This window comes from Canis lupus, chromosome 20, assembly GCF_011100685.1.
Source record: "Canis lupus familiaris isolate Mischka breed German Shepherd chromosome 20, alternate assembly UU_Cfam_GSD_1.0, whole genome shotgun sequence".
Lineage (NCBI taxonomy): Eukaryota > Metazoa > Chordata > Mammalia > Carnivora > Canidae > Canis > Canis lupus.
This window is the reverse complement of record NC_049241.1, coordinates 39258709-39273233: the sequence shown is the minus strand read 5'-3', so window position 1 is coordinate 39273233 and position 14525 is coordinate 39258709. Positions and strand designations below refer to the sequence as shown.

Below are 14525 nucleotides of genomic sequence, written 5' to 3'. Positions count from 1 at the left end.
AGAATCTTAGGAAGGCTCCATGCCCAGCTTGATGCTTGATCTCATGACCCTGAGATCATGACCTGAGCCGAAATCAAAAGTAGGATGCTACACTGACTGAGCCACTCAGACACCCCAGGGATGTTTTTTATCAAGAGAACCAGTTGTATGTGATAGTGCAAGGACAGCTAAGCTGGGATCATTCTCTGAGCAGCCTGTATTGAGCACTGGGGACTGAGCCCTATCCACAGGGTTTGTGCAAGCGAAGACACGTAGGGCTTGAAGGTTCCTCTCTGCCATCTCAGACATCAGCTTCCTTGTCTTAAAATGGAGGTGCCTGGGTCCCCAGAGGCTTCTGTGGTTGGGATATGTCCTTCCCAAGACAAGGAACCATGCAAAGTCCATACTACCCAAGGAGACAGTCCCGCCCAGGCACCCTGCCCCCCAACCGGAACCCCCACTGGTCCTGCAGGCTCCAGAGGCCTTCTCAGTCACTTCTGCTTTTTGCAGAAGCCCCCTCCCAAAATGCCGAGGACATTGGGATACCCCAGTACTGACAACACACAGACCCTGAGAATGCCAGGAAAGCAAAACTTATGATCCGCTCAGCCATCAGAACCCACATCAGAACCCATCATATCAGGGCCAGAGCTCAGCTGGGCACACAACAGCCCCAAGGGCCAGCACCCAGTAGACAAAAACTCATCCTTGGAAGGAAGAGACTTCATGGGAGGTGCCCTAACTAGAGAAACATATGGGGATCATTGAGCTTCTGTACCCCAAATCATGCCAGCAACCGACTGCACAAATATCTTCCTAGGGGTGAGAACCCTAGACCTACAGCAGATGTTCCAAGGATGCCAGTCTCCCTCCCTTTGCCGTGCAAATGAGAAGCACCCACTCCAAGAGGGGGAAAATGCCAGCCCAAGGTCACACAGCAAGGGTTCCCACTCTCACTACCCAACCTCCCTGCCTACCCTTCACATTCCCCACAAGGGAAGGTCTGTCTGCAAAGATGCTTCACTTCATAGAGGACTCACCAAGCTCCTCTGAGTCCCAAGTCCTCCAGTGCATCTAAATACCACTCAATTTGCAAAAATTTGAATTCCAAGGATGCAGCCTGTGTGTTTCCTTCACAGACTGTCATCGAGCCAGTTGGTAGATGATCAAACTTTCCAGATCAGCCTTAACTCGGGCTGTTCCTGACATAAAAGTTTGCAAAACACTGGCCCTAACAACCAGGCTGCTTTAGTTCCTGCTGCCAGCATTTGCCCAGCCAGCTGTGGCATTAACTTCAAAGGCGGGTGCGGGAGGGGGCACTGAGAGCACGTCCTGGGTACAGAGAGATGAACCACGCGTCTGCATATGCACACATGCACAACACACACCCATGTTTGTGCTCCTGTTCATGCACACCTGCACCTATGTATACACATGAGCACATACATGCACACATACCTGCACATGTGCAAACAATATGCCAGCACACGCACACAGGGACACATATGCACATGCACACACACCCACACAAGCACATCTTCGTGTACAAGTGGAATTCACACAAGTATGTGTTCACGTGAGCATACCCAACACATGTGCACAAACACACACAAGAGCATACTCTTAGATACATCCACACACAGCCCAAGGCAAGGGCCAAGCACAGGAGGAAAGACACAGAAACTACAGCTGCGTGTCAGGTGCTTATAGGGCCTGGAGGTGCCAGGGGTGCTGTGGGTGACAGGAGAGGTTTCTGGCACTTGAGAGGGTGGGCCTGGCTGGGCTGAGAACCGTAGCAGATCAAGTCAGGATCCACACAACCTTATCATGTACTCCCCGGGGCCAGGCCCGTCCCCTGGGACCTTTCATACCCCAGCCCTGTGAGGCAGCACGCTCAAGGAAACCCTATTTTACAGATGAGGCCCCAAGACCCAGAAAGGCCGAGGAAGTCCCCAAGGTCGCACAGCTGGTGAGAGGTGTGACAGCCTGAGGGTGCACCAAGCAGGGCGCTCATTCAGAGAGATTTGGCTGGCAGGCAAGGAAGGCATCGAGGTGGGAGCCAGGAACCCACCAGCTACGCAGGGCAGTGAAGGAAGGCAGAGGGGACAACTCCCCCCTCTTCTCACCACTCCTTTCCTCTTCGTTTAACAGAGCCATTTCCAAGGTGGGGAGAGCTGGTTAATGACCAGCAGGGAAGATTTCCCATGCCCCTCCCTCTCTGCTAAACAATTAGGTTGATTAGAGCTCAAAGTGGGTCAGTCTGAGAAGCAGCTTCGAGATACCCAAGGTGTGGCCAGAGGCCAGTATGTGAGGTGCGTGCCCCTCCCGCTGGCAGAGGGAGGGTCTGGCGGGGCTGGGGGGTCAGGCCTCACTCTGCAGCGAGAACACAGCGTGAAGAGGAAAGGAAGACCCTGAGCCTATCTTCCTAGGACATGGGGATGTCAGTCAGTTGAGCCCTGGAAAAGAAACTGAGGCCCAGGTGGAGGAGAGGGGCCTTGTCCAAGGTCACTGGCATGCAAGCCACCGAGCTGACAGGATTGGGCTGGAAATGCCTTTGACAGAGGTCCCTCCCAGAACCAGGCTAACCCGAGGCAAGGGCCCCCAGGCCCCCCATGTGAAGCTTTCCCTCACCTAATCCCAGCTAGACAGGGTCTCCTACTCCATGAGGTTCCATTCCCCACAGGCTCAGGCACTAGCACACACAGCGGCCAGAAGCCAGGCGGACCAGCCCAGGCCCAGAAGGAGGGGGCCCAGCTCAGATGGGAAAGGGACTAGGTGGCCCACAAGCAGGATCAGGCCCAGGGACACCAAACCTATGACCTAAGTCCCATAGTGGAAGGGCAGGACCAGACAGAGTCAAGCCTCGGGGTTGTGCCTACATAAAGTAGGGCTCAGACCGTGTGGGCCTGAATGACAGCATCCTTGACTCCTTTTGGGTAGCATTACGAGATCCCTGTGCCCCCCCCCCCCAGGGGCATCCCAATCCATTGGTGGTCACCTGCACTGCCAACTCCCCCACCGACCTTAGCCACAGGCAACTCGGAAGGCTCTTTAGGTTACACAGAACAAGAGAAGAAGGGAAAAGAAAAAAAAGCAAAAACCACACATACACCTCCCTCTGGGAATACGAATATTGATTCTGTAGCTTCTTGTTTAGACAGTAGGCACCAGAGGAAAAAAAAAAACCAACCTGACATGAACAGAAGCTCGCCAGTTGGCTGAAGGAATTGTAGCCAGCAGTGGGAAAGCCCCCCACCCTTGCCTTCACAGTACCCCAGACCTTGATGTATCCTGCCCCCACCTGAGGCCCTAAGCCCACTCACTTAAAGACACAGGTCACCAGTTCCTGAGGCAGATGTCAATCTAGAAGACTGCAAGGACAGCAGCAGGGCAGGGGTACTGGAAGGGGAAGGAGAAAGAGACCAGCCCCCACCCACACACACCACTACCTGCCAGATAGGCTCATCCCACAGGCCTGCCTAATTTGACTCCCAAAACCTCCAGCTGGCCCTCGAAGAGTTTCATAGTCCCCCAGGCCACACCAGTCCTTGGAGCATGAAAACCGCTAAGGTCTATAAAGCCTGAGTCCTCTGAAGTCCCCACGGGGCTGACAAAACTCCCAACGGACTAGAGGATCCAGCCTCAGGTTTCCATTAACCACCCCCATGCCCTTTCTCTCCAGAATCATACTGGAATCTGGAGGGGGAGATGGCATTTTGGCATCTTGCACTGGGAGCCCCTCCTGCCCAACCCCCCATACCAGGCAGGTCTGGCTGATGACTCAAAGCCTTGGAAAAGAACACCTGAGTTGGGGGCCCCATCATCACGTGTGTATGTGTGGAAGAGGGTGGAAGTGGGCCGGCAGGGCAGCCTTGGGGCAAGGAAGAAGCCCCCCCCCCCCCCCCCCCCCCCCCCCCGGCTCTTCTGAGACCTGGAAGAGCAAAGCGACAGTGCAAGAAAGGTTACAGCTGGAAGGCCTAGGCACACTGCCTCACAGGTCTTAGGCCTCTTCATTTTCATCCAAAGACCCAGGTTTTGGGTCCCCACCCCCAACTTCCTGGGCCTACTGCTCAGATGTGCCCAGGCCCCTGGCAGGGCAGCTAAGCATCTAGACAGATCAGTCCTCTCCCAGGGCTGCTTTCAGAAATTGTGGGGCTTTGGGCAGGGCCTTCATCTTTCTGAGTTTCAGTGTCCTCATCTGTGGAATGGGCATGAGCCCAGGTTTTAAGGCCAAGGGAGTAATGTATCTAAGGGCCTGGCCTGAGCTTACTGAGAGGAGGCCCACTATTAGCCTGGTGATGCTCCCCACCACAGTCAAGCTGGGCTCAGGGAGGGAAGGAGGGAGGTGGCCCAGAGTCTGTCCTCCAGGAGCTGATACCCTATGTAGGGGTATAGTCTGAGCCTTTAGAAGGTGTGGGTATGAGACCTATGTAGGTGGGTACAACCCAGAAGCCTTTAGAAGGTGTGGGTATGAGACCTTGAAAGAGGTATTTAAACCCCTCAACAAAGCATGCAGTGATGAGGGGAATCACCAGCAAAGCAGGATAGGAGGTGCTCAGCCCTTGGAACAATGTGAAAAGGCTGGTGGGCAGAGGCCTGTCTGGCTGCAGCATTAGGGCGAGATGCTGACGTTTACAACAGGTGCCCCGGTGCCCACCCGTGGAAGCCTCCCCACCCCTCAGAGGGCTATGTCCCCTCACAGGAATTCTCACCACCAGCCTCTTAAGCAGGTTCTATTATCTCAGCTGGGGAAACTGAAGCAAGGTCATCCCAACAAGAGGGTCAGCTCTGGAGGCCAACGCTTGAGCCTGCTGGGCCTACACCTGACACCCAGCATGTCCCCAAACTGCCTCCTCTCAGGAGCTGGCAGGGTCCCCCAGACACATCTGAGGTGCCAGAAGCTGACGGTGCCCACCTGCATACAGGCAGCAGAGAAAAGGAGGCACTGAGTATTGAAGTATTCACTCTACTTGTAAGTCAGTCTCTCCTTGGGGACACCAGGGTGACTGAGAATCTAGAGTGAGATTCGCCCACAGATTATGAGGAGACTCATCTTAAAGAATGGCTCCCCCACCTCCTCAGGGGTTAGTCTGACATGGCTCACCAGAAGGAGGTGCCCAACAGGGGTAGGGCACAGCAGGAACAGCAGCCCGGGGTCTCTACACCAAGAGGGATGTGAGCCCTTGGCAGCTCTGCACACCAGTGGTGGTGGCAGCAGGCTGTGAAGTCTCACCCCTCCCTCCTGCAAAAGCTGCGGCAGGTCGTTGGGGAGATGGGGGACCCAGATGTGTGATGTTGCCTCCCTCTAACAGGGAGAGTCACAGGGAGGTGAAGGCGCGGGCTCCGAGGCCCAGACAGGCACACGTCACCCACCATTAACCATAGCTAGACTGACGCATGCCCCGTCGTGGGCACTCAGGAAAAAGAGCACGTACTCCAGCTGTCATTAATCTGCTAGGTGGGTTCAGACCCCTCGGGCCGCTCTCAGCTCCCCACTCACCCTGCCAGAGGAAGGGAGTGCTGGCCAGTGCTGTCACCACGACAGAGTGGGGCTAAGAGGGGGTGACCAGCCAGGCAGCTCAGCCTGGGGCTCCCACAGCACTCAGCCAGGGCCCCACAGAGCAGGCGACGGAGGAAGCCAGGGATGCCAGAGAACTGGGTTCAGAGGTTCCCCCAAAAGAGGCGGTCACAGAGCACTGAGAGGGATGGGCAAGGAAATGGAGGAGTGGGGCTGCGGGGGCCCCAGAGGGCGGCAGGGGAGGGGACCAGAAGACACATGGGAGAAAGACGCGGAGAGAGGCAAAGCAGTTGCCCTCGGCAGGCAGCGGTGGCCATTCGCCATTCAGGGCCACGGCGGGAGTGCGCAGAATTGGGAATGGGGAGGTGGGTAAAAGGGAAGAATGTGCTCTGACTCCTTCTCCCCCAACTTCACCCCCAAACACACGAGTGCACGGGTACACATCCATGTACCTGCTCTCATGGCCTCCTCGTTTGAAACCCCGATTTAGGTCCAGGCGGGGTGAGGGAGTTCCCCCCACCCTCTGCTGCCAAAACCCAAGCCCTGTCACCACTCCAGCGGCAACTCCTCTGCCCTCCTTGGTTCACTGCTGCCTCGGTCCACTCGCCTGATGGGCACAGAGCCACTCTGCCACAGCAAGCACAGAAATAATGGCCACCGGACCCCAAACCGACACTGGCTTAAAACCAGTGGCTCGCAGAGCTCTGCCAGACGCAGACGAGGAGATGACTTTCCCACCTAGGGCCCTCTCCGCCCAGGGGTCGTCACCCCAGTGCCATGACGATGAGGCTCCCACTTCCCATCTCAGAAAGCCACCTGTATCAAAGTCTCATCCTAGCCTGGCCGCTGACCCAGGAAGAGTTCAGGGAGGTCATCTGCCCCCAAGGCAGCCCCACGGCAGGCAGCCGCCTCAGCCTTTTATGTGAGTTCGACAAAAGCCCCAAAAGCCCCTGCTCCAGCTAGCCATGCAGGGGCCCTCACTCCATTCCCTCCCCTTCCTCCTTGTGAGGATCAATGGGCATCCGCATCTGCGGGACCAGGGCAGCTGAAGGGCGCTGGCTGTCACGGTAAACCCTGTGTGTCGTCGTCACATTAGTCACTTCCCCCTGGACCCTCAGAGCCGCGAAGCCCCCGTCCCACCCCCACTCTCGTTCTCTAATTATGGTTTGCGAGACATGTCCCAAACCCTCAAATTAGCTCCAACTCTACGGACAAGAGAAGAGCGTCCAGCTGGAAATGTGCCGCTGCCATCACACCCGCCTCATCCTCTTCTTGCTGGGGACAGAGTGACAGGTGTCCACTCTGGTCAGGGTCTCACACTGTCCTTCCAATGGAGACCCACGCAGGCCCAGCAGCCATCTGGTCCATTGCAGGTTGCAAGGAGAGGGGGCCAGGTGGGAAGAGGTGAAAAGAGACATCTATTTAAACCTTCATTCAAGGAGCTATAAAATGGCTAGGGAAAAAATATTGTGGCTTGGCTTTGAGGAAAAAAGAACAACAAAATAATGCTTTTGCTCTTTTTTAAACATTGTTGCTAAAGTCCATTTTCATCACAGCAAATAAAAGACAATAACGCACCCACAGGCCCTGAACTTCCATATGATTCTCCTCTCCTTGAGCACCCCCTCCCCACAACACATACACACACACACACACACAAATCCAGACGGTTGACAGAGGACACGTCCGTGCGGCACCTGTAATTTGCCAACTGATCACCCGCCTGAGCACAGCCAGGCTGTATGAGGAAAGAAATGACGAGATGAAGAGACACTCAGCAGTGCCTTTCCGAGTTTGTTTTTCCCTCATCTGAGCGAACCTACCAGCTGGAGTCGGCAGGTTTTGAGGCAAAACCAGGGTCTCCTACCCTTGGGCAGAAATGGTCTAATGACGCAGAGTCAGCCTCTCCCCTTCCCTTAGGCCAGAACCTTCCCCTTGGCCACTAGCAGCCCAGCTACTCATTTCCCAAACCCCAGGCCTGGCTACTGGTGAAGTATCCCAGGGACAGGTGGCTCCACAGACCTGGAGACAGATAGCAGACAGCAAGGCAGTCACCACGGCCCAAAGCCACAGGGGTGAGAGGTGTCTGGGCACTGACCTAAGTCTGGGGCATGGTGCCCACAGAAATAGCTGCTGTCCTAGAGGCCACGGGCACTGAATGCCTACTCCAAGCCCCAGACACATCTGGCTGAGCTCATCAGAGGAGGATGCCCAAGTTTGCTGGCCCTTGGGGAGGGAGAGAAGGCTCAAAAGGACCATGAAAACCGGCAGAAGCTGGCAGGGCCAGGAGATGCTATTCCCTTGTTGGCAGCAGCAGCAGAGGCAGGCAGGGGTCCACCCTGCCATTCACTTTCTGCCCCCATTCCAGCACCTTCACCTCCCAGCTCTCCAGGGGACCCTGCCCTCAGGTGCAGCGAGGGGACAAGCACAAGGGACACTGACCCCCTCTGTGGCACTGGCCACAGCAAGAAGGTGCTTGCACCCTCTGCATCCAGTCCTTCCCGTCAAAGGAAAAGGCCAACGAAGACAGGTGTGGAGGTGTCCTCCGCCTCTGGCTCAAAAGCGCCGGGTTCCCCCTGGGGAGGAAACGTGGGGCAGACGCGCGGCTCCAACTCTGCCGGGCAGGGGTCGCCGGCCACCCCCCCACCCAACCTCAGGCTCCCCTCTCAGCGGGACAGCGGCAGGGCAAGCAGCGGGCAAACTCGGAAGCCCCCCACCCCATGCCGAGGTTTGCAGATCTTGCTCTGCCCCGTCTGGGGTGGGGGTGGGGGCTAGAAGGGGCACCGCGGGGAAGTTTCGCGACGCAGCCAGAAGCGCCGGGACCGCGGCTGCCACCGCGGCTGCCCGTCCTCGGGTCTCGGGGCCGCCGCCCCCGGGCGCAGCGGGCGGCCGGACCCAGCGCCCCGCCCCGGCGCGGGGAGGGACTGGCGCGGCCGGGGGCGGAGGGGCGCGCGGGGCTCGGCCGGGGTCCCGCGGCCGGCGAGGAGGCCACTTACGTGTGCTGCTGGGGGAAGCTGTAGGCAGACGCGCCGGGGGCGGCGAGCAGCGGCAGCAGCAGCAGCGGCGGCAGCAGCAGCAACAGCGGGCGCGGGGGCCCGGACGGCGGGCGCCGGGAGCCGGGGCCGGGCCGGGGGCCGCGGCCGGGCCAGGGGAGCGCAGTCGGCGCCGGGCCGGGCCGAGAGGCGCCGCAGGTCCAAGCCGGCACCGCCATGTTTCCATTCAAGATGCGGCGCCGCGGGGAGGGGGGGCGGCGGCGGCCGGGTGGGGGGGCGCGGGCAGCGGGCGGCAATCCGGCCTCTCCGCCTCCTCCGCCTCCTTCGCGCCGGGCCTCCCGGGCTGCACGGGCCGCAGCGCCTCTGCGGGCTGCGCGCCGCGACCTCCCCGCCGCGCCGACTCGAAGCGCTCTGAGCGCCCGGCCCGGGACCCGCGCTCAAATAGCGGCCGCCGCCAACCTGCCGGCGCCGCCCTCCCCCCTCCCTCCCCGGCCGGCCCGCCCCCGCGCGCCCCCGCCGCGGCCGCGCGCCCGCCCGTGCCCGCGCGCCCCTCGTCCCCGCGCAGCCCCGAGCCGGCCCTGCTGGCCCGCGCGGCCGAGCGGAGCCTGTGCGCGCGCGTCCTGCCCCGGCCCCGGCCGACCTCCCGGTGCGCGCCTCTGCCCCCAGCCCCGCCCCTCTCCGCCGCGCCCGCCGTGGGAGTTCCGGGCTCCGCGGCCCACGGCAGGCGCGCGGGTGACCCTTACGGGGGCTCGACCTTCAACAGGCTCGAGGCCTGGAGTCGCAGGTTTAATGGTGGAATGGCAGACTTCAGACCAGAGAAAAGGGCATCGGTGCTAAACTCACACCCCCAGCGGCTCCGGCTACCTGCAAGAGTCCTCTCGTAGGGGACTGGGGTCCTCACTCCCTGACAGAAAGGAAGGGTTTCGGTCTCCCGGGTCTAATCGCACAGTTGTGCGGGGTTTGAGAATGGCAGGATGCAGCCCTCTACAGCTACTCATTTACTTCACGGGCCTAAGCAGGCAGTGTGTGCAGACCAGACCCTAGCCGCCCCCCCCCACCCCCCCGCGAGACTTCCAGAGCCTCTATTTAGACTCCTTAGGGCCAGGAAGCTCATCCCTGCACCACAATCCGATCAGTTCTGTCCTGAGGCCCCTGGCTCCTCCCTGCTGCAGGGAGAAGCCTGGGGCTGGTGTGGCTTCTGACTCTGCAGCTTGTGGGCCTCTCAGAGCCTCAGTTTCCTCTTTTGTGGATACTTGTGTGGGGTGCTTAACCCGATTTCTAGCATGAAGTGAGAATGGGAGTGTATTGCTTGGTAAGTTGAAACACTCTTGGTTGGCAGAGATTCCCAAATCTGAGAGATTCCCCTGAAGTTGCCCCTGGAACTCTGCTCTTCCCTCTAGACAGGATGGAAGAGTGCTTCCTGCCAGCTTGGCTTGGGGCAAGATTCTTTTAGCAGTAGCTGACCACAGACTCTGGGAGTTTAACATGAAGAATGAGGAATAGTAGCCATGTGGGGAAGAGTCCCCACTTTATGGTATCTGTGTGAGCCTTCCATCACCCACTCATAAGTCAGCCTGAGGAAGACTTAATGTTGAGGAGGGAAGAATGATGGCCCCCAGACTAAGGAAGGCAGAGGTCAGGGGCTGGAAATAAGGCTTGGGACAATCCTTACTAGCTCCCCAGTCCTGCCTGGGGTGTCCCACACCTGCCCCCACCCTCATAAGCCAGGGCTTGACAAGTGGACAGCTTTGAAGTTTTCCCCCTCCCTGATCTAAGTGAGGTTTGCCAACAGGCCACGAACTCTGAGGCCCCAAAAACATTATCAGAGAAAGGCAATGCCCTGGACCTCAAACCCCTGACAGTCTTGGGGCCTGGTGAGCAGGAGGGGCCTAGTGGACTCTGAGAGGCCAAGCTAGGCCAGCTATATGGGGACAAGCAGATGCCTGATTGTGCCAGATGTCCCCACCCCCACCTCTGGATAGGGCTAACCCTCCAGGCTAGACAGAAGGGGGTAGGGGGTGGGGGAGTTCTGCACAGAAGAGGCAACAAACCCTGAGCTAACCAACCCCCTCCCAGCCCCTCCTGCTGATACCTGTCTCCAGCATCTCTGTTTCTCCCATACTCAGGGCAGGATGGGCCCATGGTGTCTTCCCCCATCTGTTTGCTGGATAAAATGCCTGTAGTGCATGGCTCCAGGGAACCTGCACAAAGGGTGTTACCCTCTGGGGTTAGGTGTGCTCTGGGGTTAGGTGGGAACCTTCCCACGGCAGACTCTGCAGTGTCAGGGTAAGAAATGTCAGGGACAGTGTCTCTGCCCTTTGACACCAGAGTGACAGTACTGTAGCTGAAGAGTGCACAAGCCATCAAGCACCTATATCCAGACTGGGTACGGTGAGTGGGCCTTGGTAGTAGGGCATTTCAGTTCCAGCCACCACAGATGTGCACCTAATTGAGGCTGCTGGCACAGAGGGAAAGGCGGGAGATTTTGGTTGACAGGCCGTTAAAGGAAGACAAATAAGGAGGGGAGGTAATTAAGAGTACACGGGTAGTAAGAGTTTACACATTCCAACTTCTGAGGCTCACAACATCCTCGGTTTCCTGGCGGCTGGCTCCAGCCACAGTATAAAGTCATGGGAGGAAAAATCAAGACTTCCCAGAAACGCGGGGACTTCCATGGCAGGTACATTGATATGTTTGGCAGCAAAGGCCTGGGGCTACCCACCTGGCCAGAAGCGCCTGTGTTGGAACACAGGGGGTGGCAGAGGGGGGCCAACCATGGCAGGGGACCTGGCAGGTGCCAGTTCTGCATGCAGGCTGAGGGGAGGTCATCTTAGCAGACCAGAAGAAACCAAGAAGTCTTTATGGAAACCCTCCAGTGGGCCAAGCAAGTCCTAGGTTTGATTATGCCATACAAGGGAGGAGGAAGCCCATCAGGAATGTCCATCTCAGATACCTGGGCCAGCAAGATCCCCCCTCCAGCACTCCCTCACCTCCAGCCTCCCTCTCATCACCCTTTGCCACTCCATTAGCCAGTGGGCTAGACAGCTCCCTGTTTTCTTAAGGCTTTCCTCCTATGGTTGCCTCGATTTGAACCCAGGATATTTATGGAACCATAATACTGCTTATGCCAGGAAGCCCTTCCCATTCCAGTCCCTACTCTCCTGGCCCCACTTCTACACACACACACACACACACACACACAGCCTGCAGCCTCCATCTTAGATTCAGGAAAATGCTTGCACACTGGACTCTTGTTAAGCTGGGACCTGAGCCTCCCTTGTCCCTGTCACATCCTCAGGGCTCCACACAGAACCTGGCCATTAGGAGAATGCAAGAATTATTGACATAAGGACTTTTGAGTGGCATCTCCAGGAGCTTGGGGGTATGCCTGGGAAGAGTGGTCTAGTCTGGGCATGAGAAGTGAAAGTTTTGGCATCAGATATTATAGGGTAAGTCACTTTGCCTCTCTGAGCTTCCGTTTCTTTATCCATGTAATGGGAGCCATGGTACCCAACTGGAAGGGGCATTCTGAAGACCCAAAGCATGTAAAACCTCAAGGGCAAGGCTTGGCACCTAGCCAAGGCTTAATGAAAGGAAACCACAGAGAGACTCAGGCATCCCCAGGAAGAGCAGGGCCTACTTGCCGGCAGGGAGGGAAGTCTTCCTAGAAAAGAAGAGATTCCAGTTTGGCCTTGTAAGACAAGCAAGATGGGATGGGCATATCAGAGAAGGAAAGAAAGGAGACTCCCCAGACTTGACCATGACCTGAGCCAGGACCCACCATTCTGAGCCCCATTGACCCAGCTCTGCCTCTGTCCTGGCAAGTATCCTTCTATAAGAGGAGGCTGTCCTCGCCTCATTTAGCCCCCTCTGATGTGCCGATTCTCTGCCCGCTTTGGGCTAGAGCCAGTGGTCCCTAAGGGCCCCCAGCCAGGACACCTCCATGTATGGGCTGACTGCCAGCGCTCACACCTGCCAGTGGCTACTTTGGCTCGCCCACTAACTCCTTAGGGACATCCAGGGATGTGATGGTCCCACAAATGTTTCTGCCTGATCATGGTGCAGATGCAGCATGACCTCCAGGTGTAATCAGACAGGACCCCACTTCCAAAGACATTAAAAATCCTTCAAGGATTCTCTGCACAGTAAATGACCCACAATCCCTTTAGTGTCACTTATTGTAATAAATGGAAGGGGCCGGAGCTTAACCCTTTCAGGTAATGTAAACCATAACCACTGGTCAAAGTCAGGGACAAGTCCTAGGCTACAGACTGTCAGAGCCTATAGGACCTCCTTGTTAGACAGAGAGGGAAATTGAGGCCCAGATCGGTGAGGAGACTTGCCTGAGGCTGGCAGTCAGTGCAGATCAAGGGTGGAGCTTCAAGTTTGAAGACCTAGGTTGTCATCCCAGATCTGTCTCCCCATGACCAAGAGTGATGCCAGTCACCCAGACCTTTGTGTCCCCATCATGGCCTCTGATATCAAGAACCCAGTACAGTGCTCCTGGGGGAACCCAGGCCTCCTGGTACTATAGTGGAAGCTCCCTGGAAAGTCCTCCATCATCTTGAGCGACACTGAACTCTGCTTATTTGACCTAGAAAAGACATTAGTTAATTAGGTAGGTTCTGGCAGGTGTAGAGGTTTGATCCTTGGCCCCTGGGAACTCTCCACTTAGTAGGGAAATATGACATAGGCAAAAACACAACGAATACCTCAAACGATGAGTTACATCCTGTGGGTGAAACAGAGTATGTGGTCACTCAGCAATGTGAGGCTTGGTGATCAGGGAAGGCTTGCTGGAGGAAGAGGCTTTGAAACTGACACAGAAGAAGTGGGAAGGCTTGAATGGATGAGTGGCTGGAGATGGAGAGAAGAGCATCTCTGGGAGAGCATCTGAGCAAAGGGCTGAGGCAGGATGGAGCCAGACGTATACAGGTTGCAGTGAGGAGACTGTCTGCCCAGGCTCCGGCTTCTTTCTCCCTGGACCTCTTCTCGAGGCGGAGGTGGGAACACAGCCCCCCGGAGGAGTTCCTGGCAGAGGCAGGGAGGTGGATGGCAGGATGGCTCAGCTTCACAGGCAGCGTGGGGCAGGGCTCAGCTCAGGGGTGACGATGAGCGAGGGTGTCAGGACAGCCTGTTCCCCTCTGCACTGAGATTCCAGAAGCCCAGGTGGCCTCATCCTTAGAGAAGGAACTTTGGTTGTGTGAGTACAGGGAAGCACACCTTTGCTGCCCTAGCTGCCCTTAGCCAAATTAACCAACCTTAACCAACTTAGGCAGGATGGCGATGGACACAACTTCCCATGAGTAGCCCCTGTCTTGGTAGTCCCCACTCCCACCAGTAGCTGTTCTGGACAGTTTGCAGTTTTTCTCAGAGAGGTCCAGCCTCTCCTTTTCCAGATGAGGAAACTGAGTCCCAGGGAGGGGCAGGGCTTGACCCCTGAGGGGTCATGGTGGGCAAAGAGACTCAGGCCATAGGCTTGGGTCTAGGTTCCATACTCTGTGCCCCTCCCAGCCCCTAGAGCATTCCCAGAACTCCTCTTGGGAGAACCCTGATCTGAACATCAGCCCCTGGAGGTCCAGGGGCTGCCCCTATGTCCCACATGCAGTGCTGATTGCATGGCACATAGGCTCAGATGCTGGCTTCGCCCCCTGGCCCTGGGGCCTTCATCCCACCATGGCAAGAGAAAATGAGGACAAATAAAAGAGAGAAATTCTCCCCTCAGAAGAGCATTAGGTGTCTAAATGGCTTCCAAATAAATAAAAGTCTCCTCGGAGCCCCTGGCCAGGACTGACAGTGGCTCTAACTCTCCACTAGACATGTTTTTCTGCCTCCAGGTGGAAGTGAAGAGTGTCAGCGGTGGGCTAAGTCAGGCTCTGACGGAGTCTGCCTTCCATCACCGCCTAACGCCCCATCAGCAGAATGGCCACGGCAAATTGCCTCCTCTGATAGCCGCCCCTCCAGGCCCTCAGATTGCAGAGACGAGTGGGTGCTGGCCTCCCCCACCAAGACTGGGAAAGAGAATAACCTGTCCC

The 14525-nt window shown here is 57.2% G+C and overlaps 1 protein-coding gene across 7 annotated transcripts in view; it reads right to left on the bottom strand.

Annotated features, from left to right (window-relative positions):
• CACNA2D2 (calcium voltage-gated channel auxiliary subunit alpha2delta 2) overlaps window positions 1-8708 on the bottom strand; it is a 138321-nt gene extending 129613 nt beyond the window's left edge. For 6 of the 7 annotated variants that reach the window (XM_038566355.1, XM_038566356.1, XM_038566357.1 and 3 more), the window contains exon 1: window positions 8494-8708. In XM_038566355.1, the coding sequence (XP_038422283.1) occupies window positions 8494-8708 (215 nt within the window). The remainder of the gene's footprint in view (window positions 1-8493) is intronic. The other variant, XM_038566362.1, reaches the window with a different exon arrangement.
• Window positions 8709-14525: the final 5817 nt, after the last annotated feature.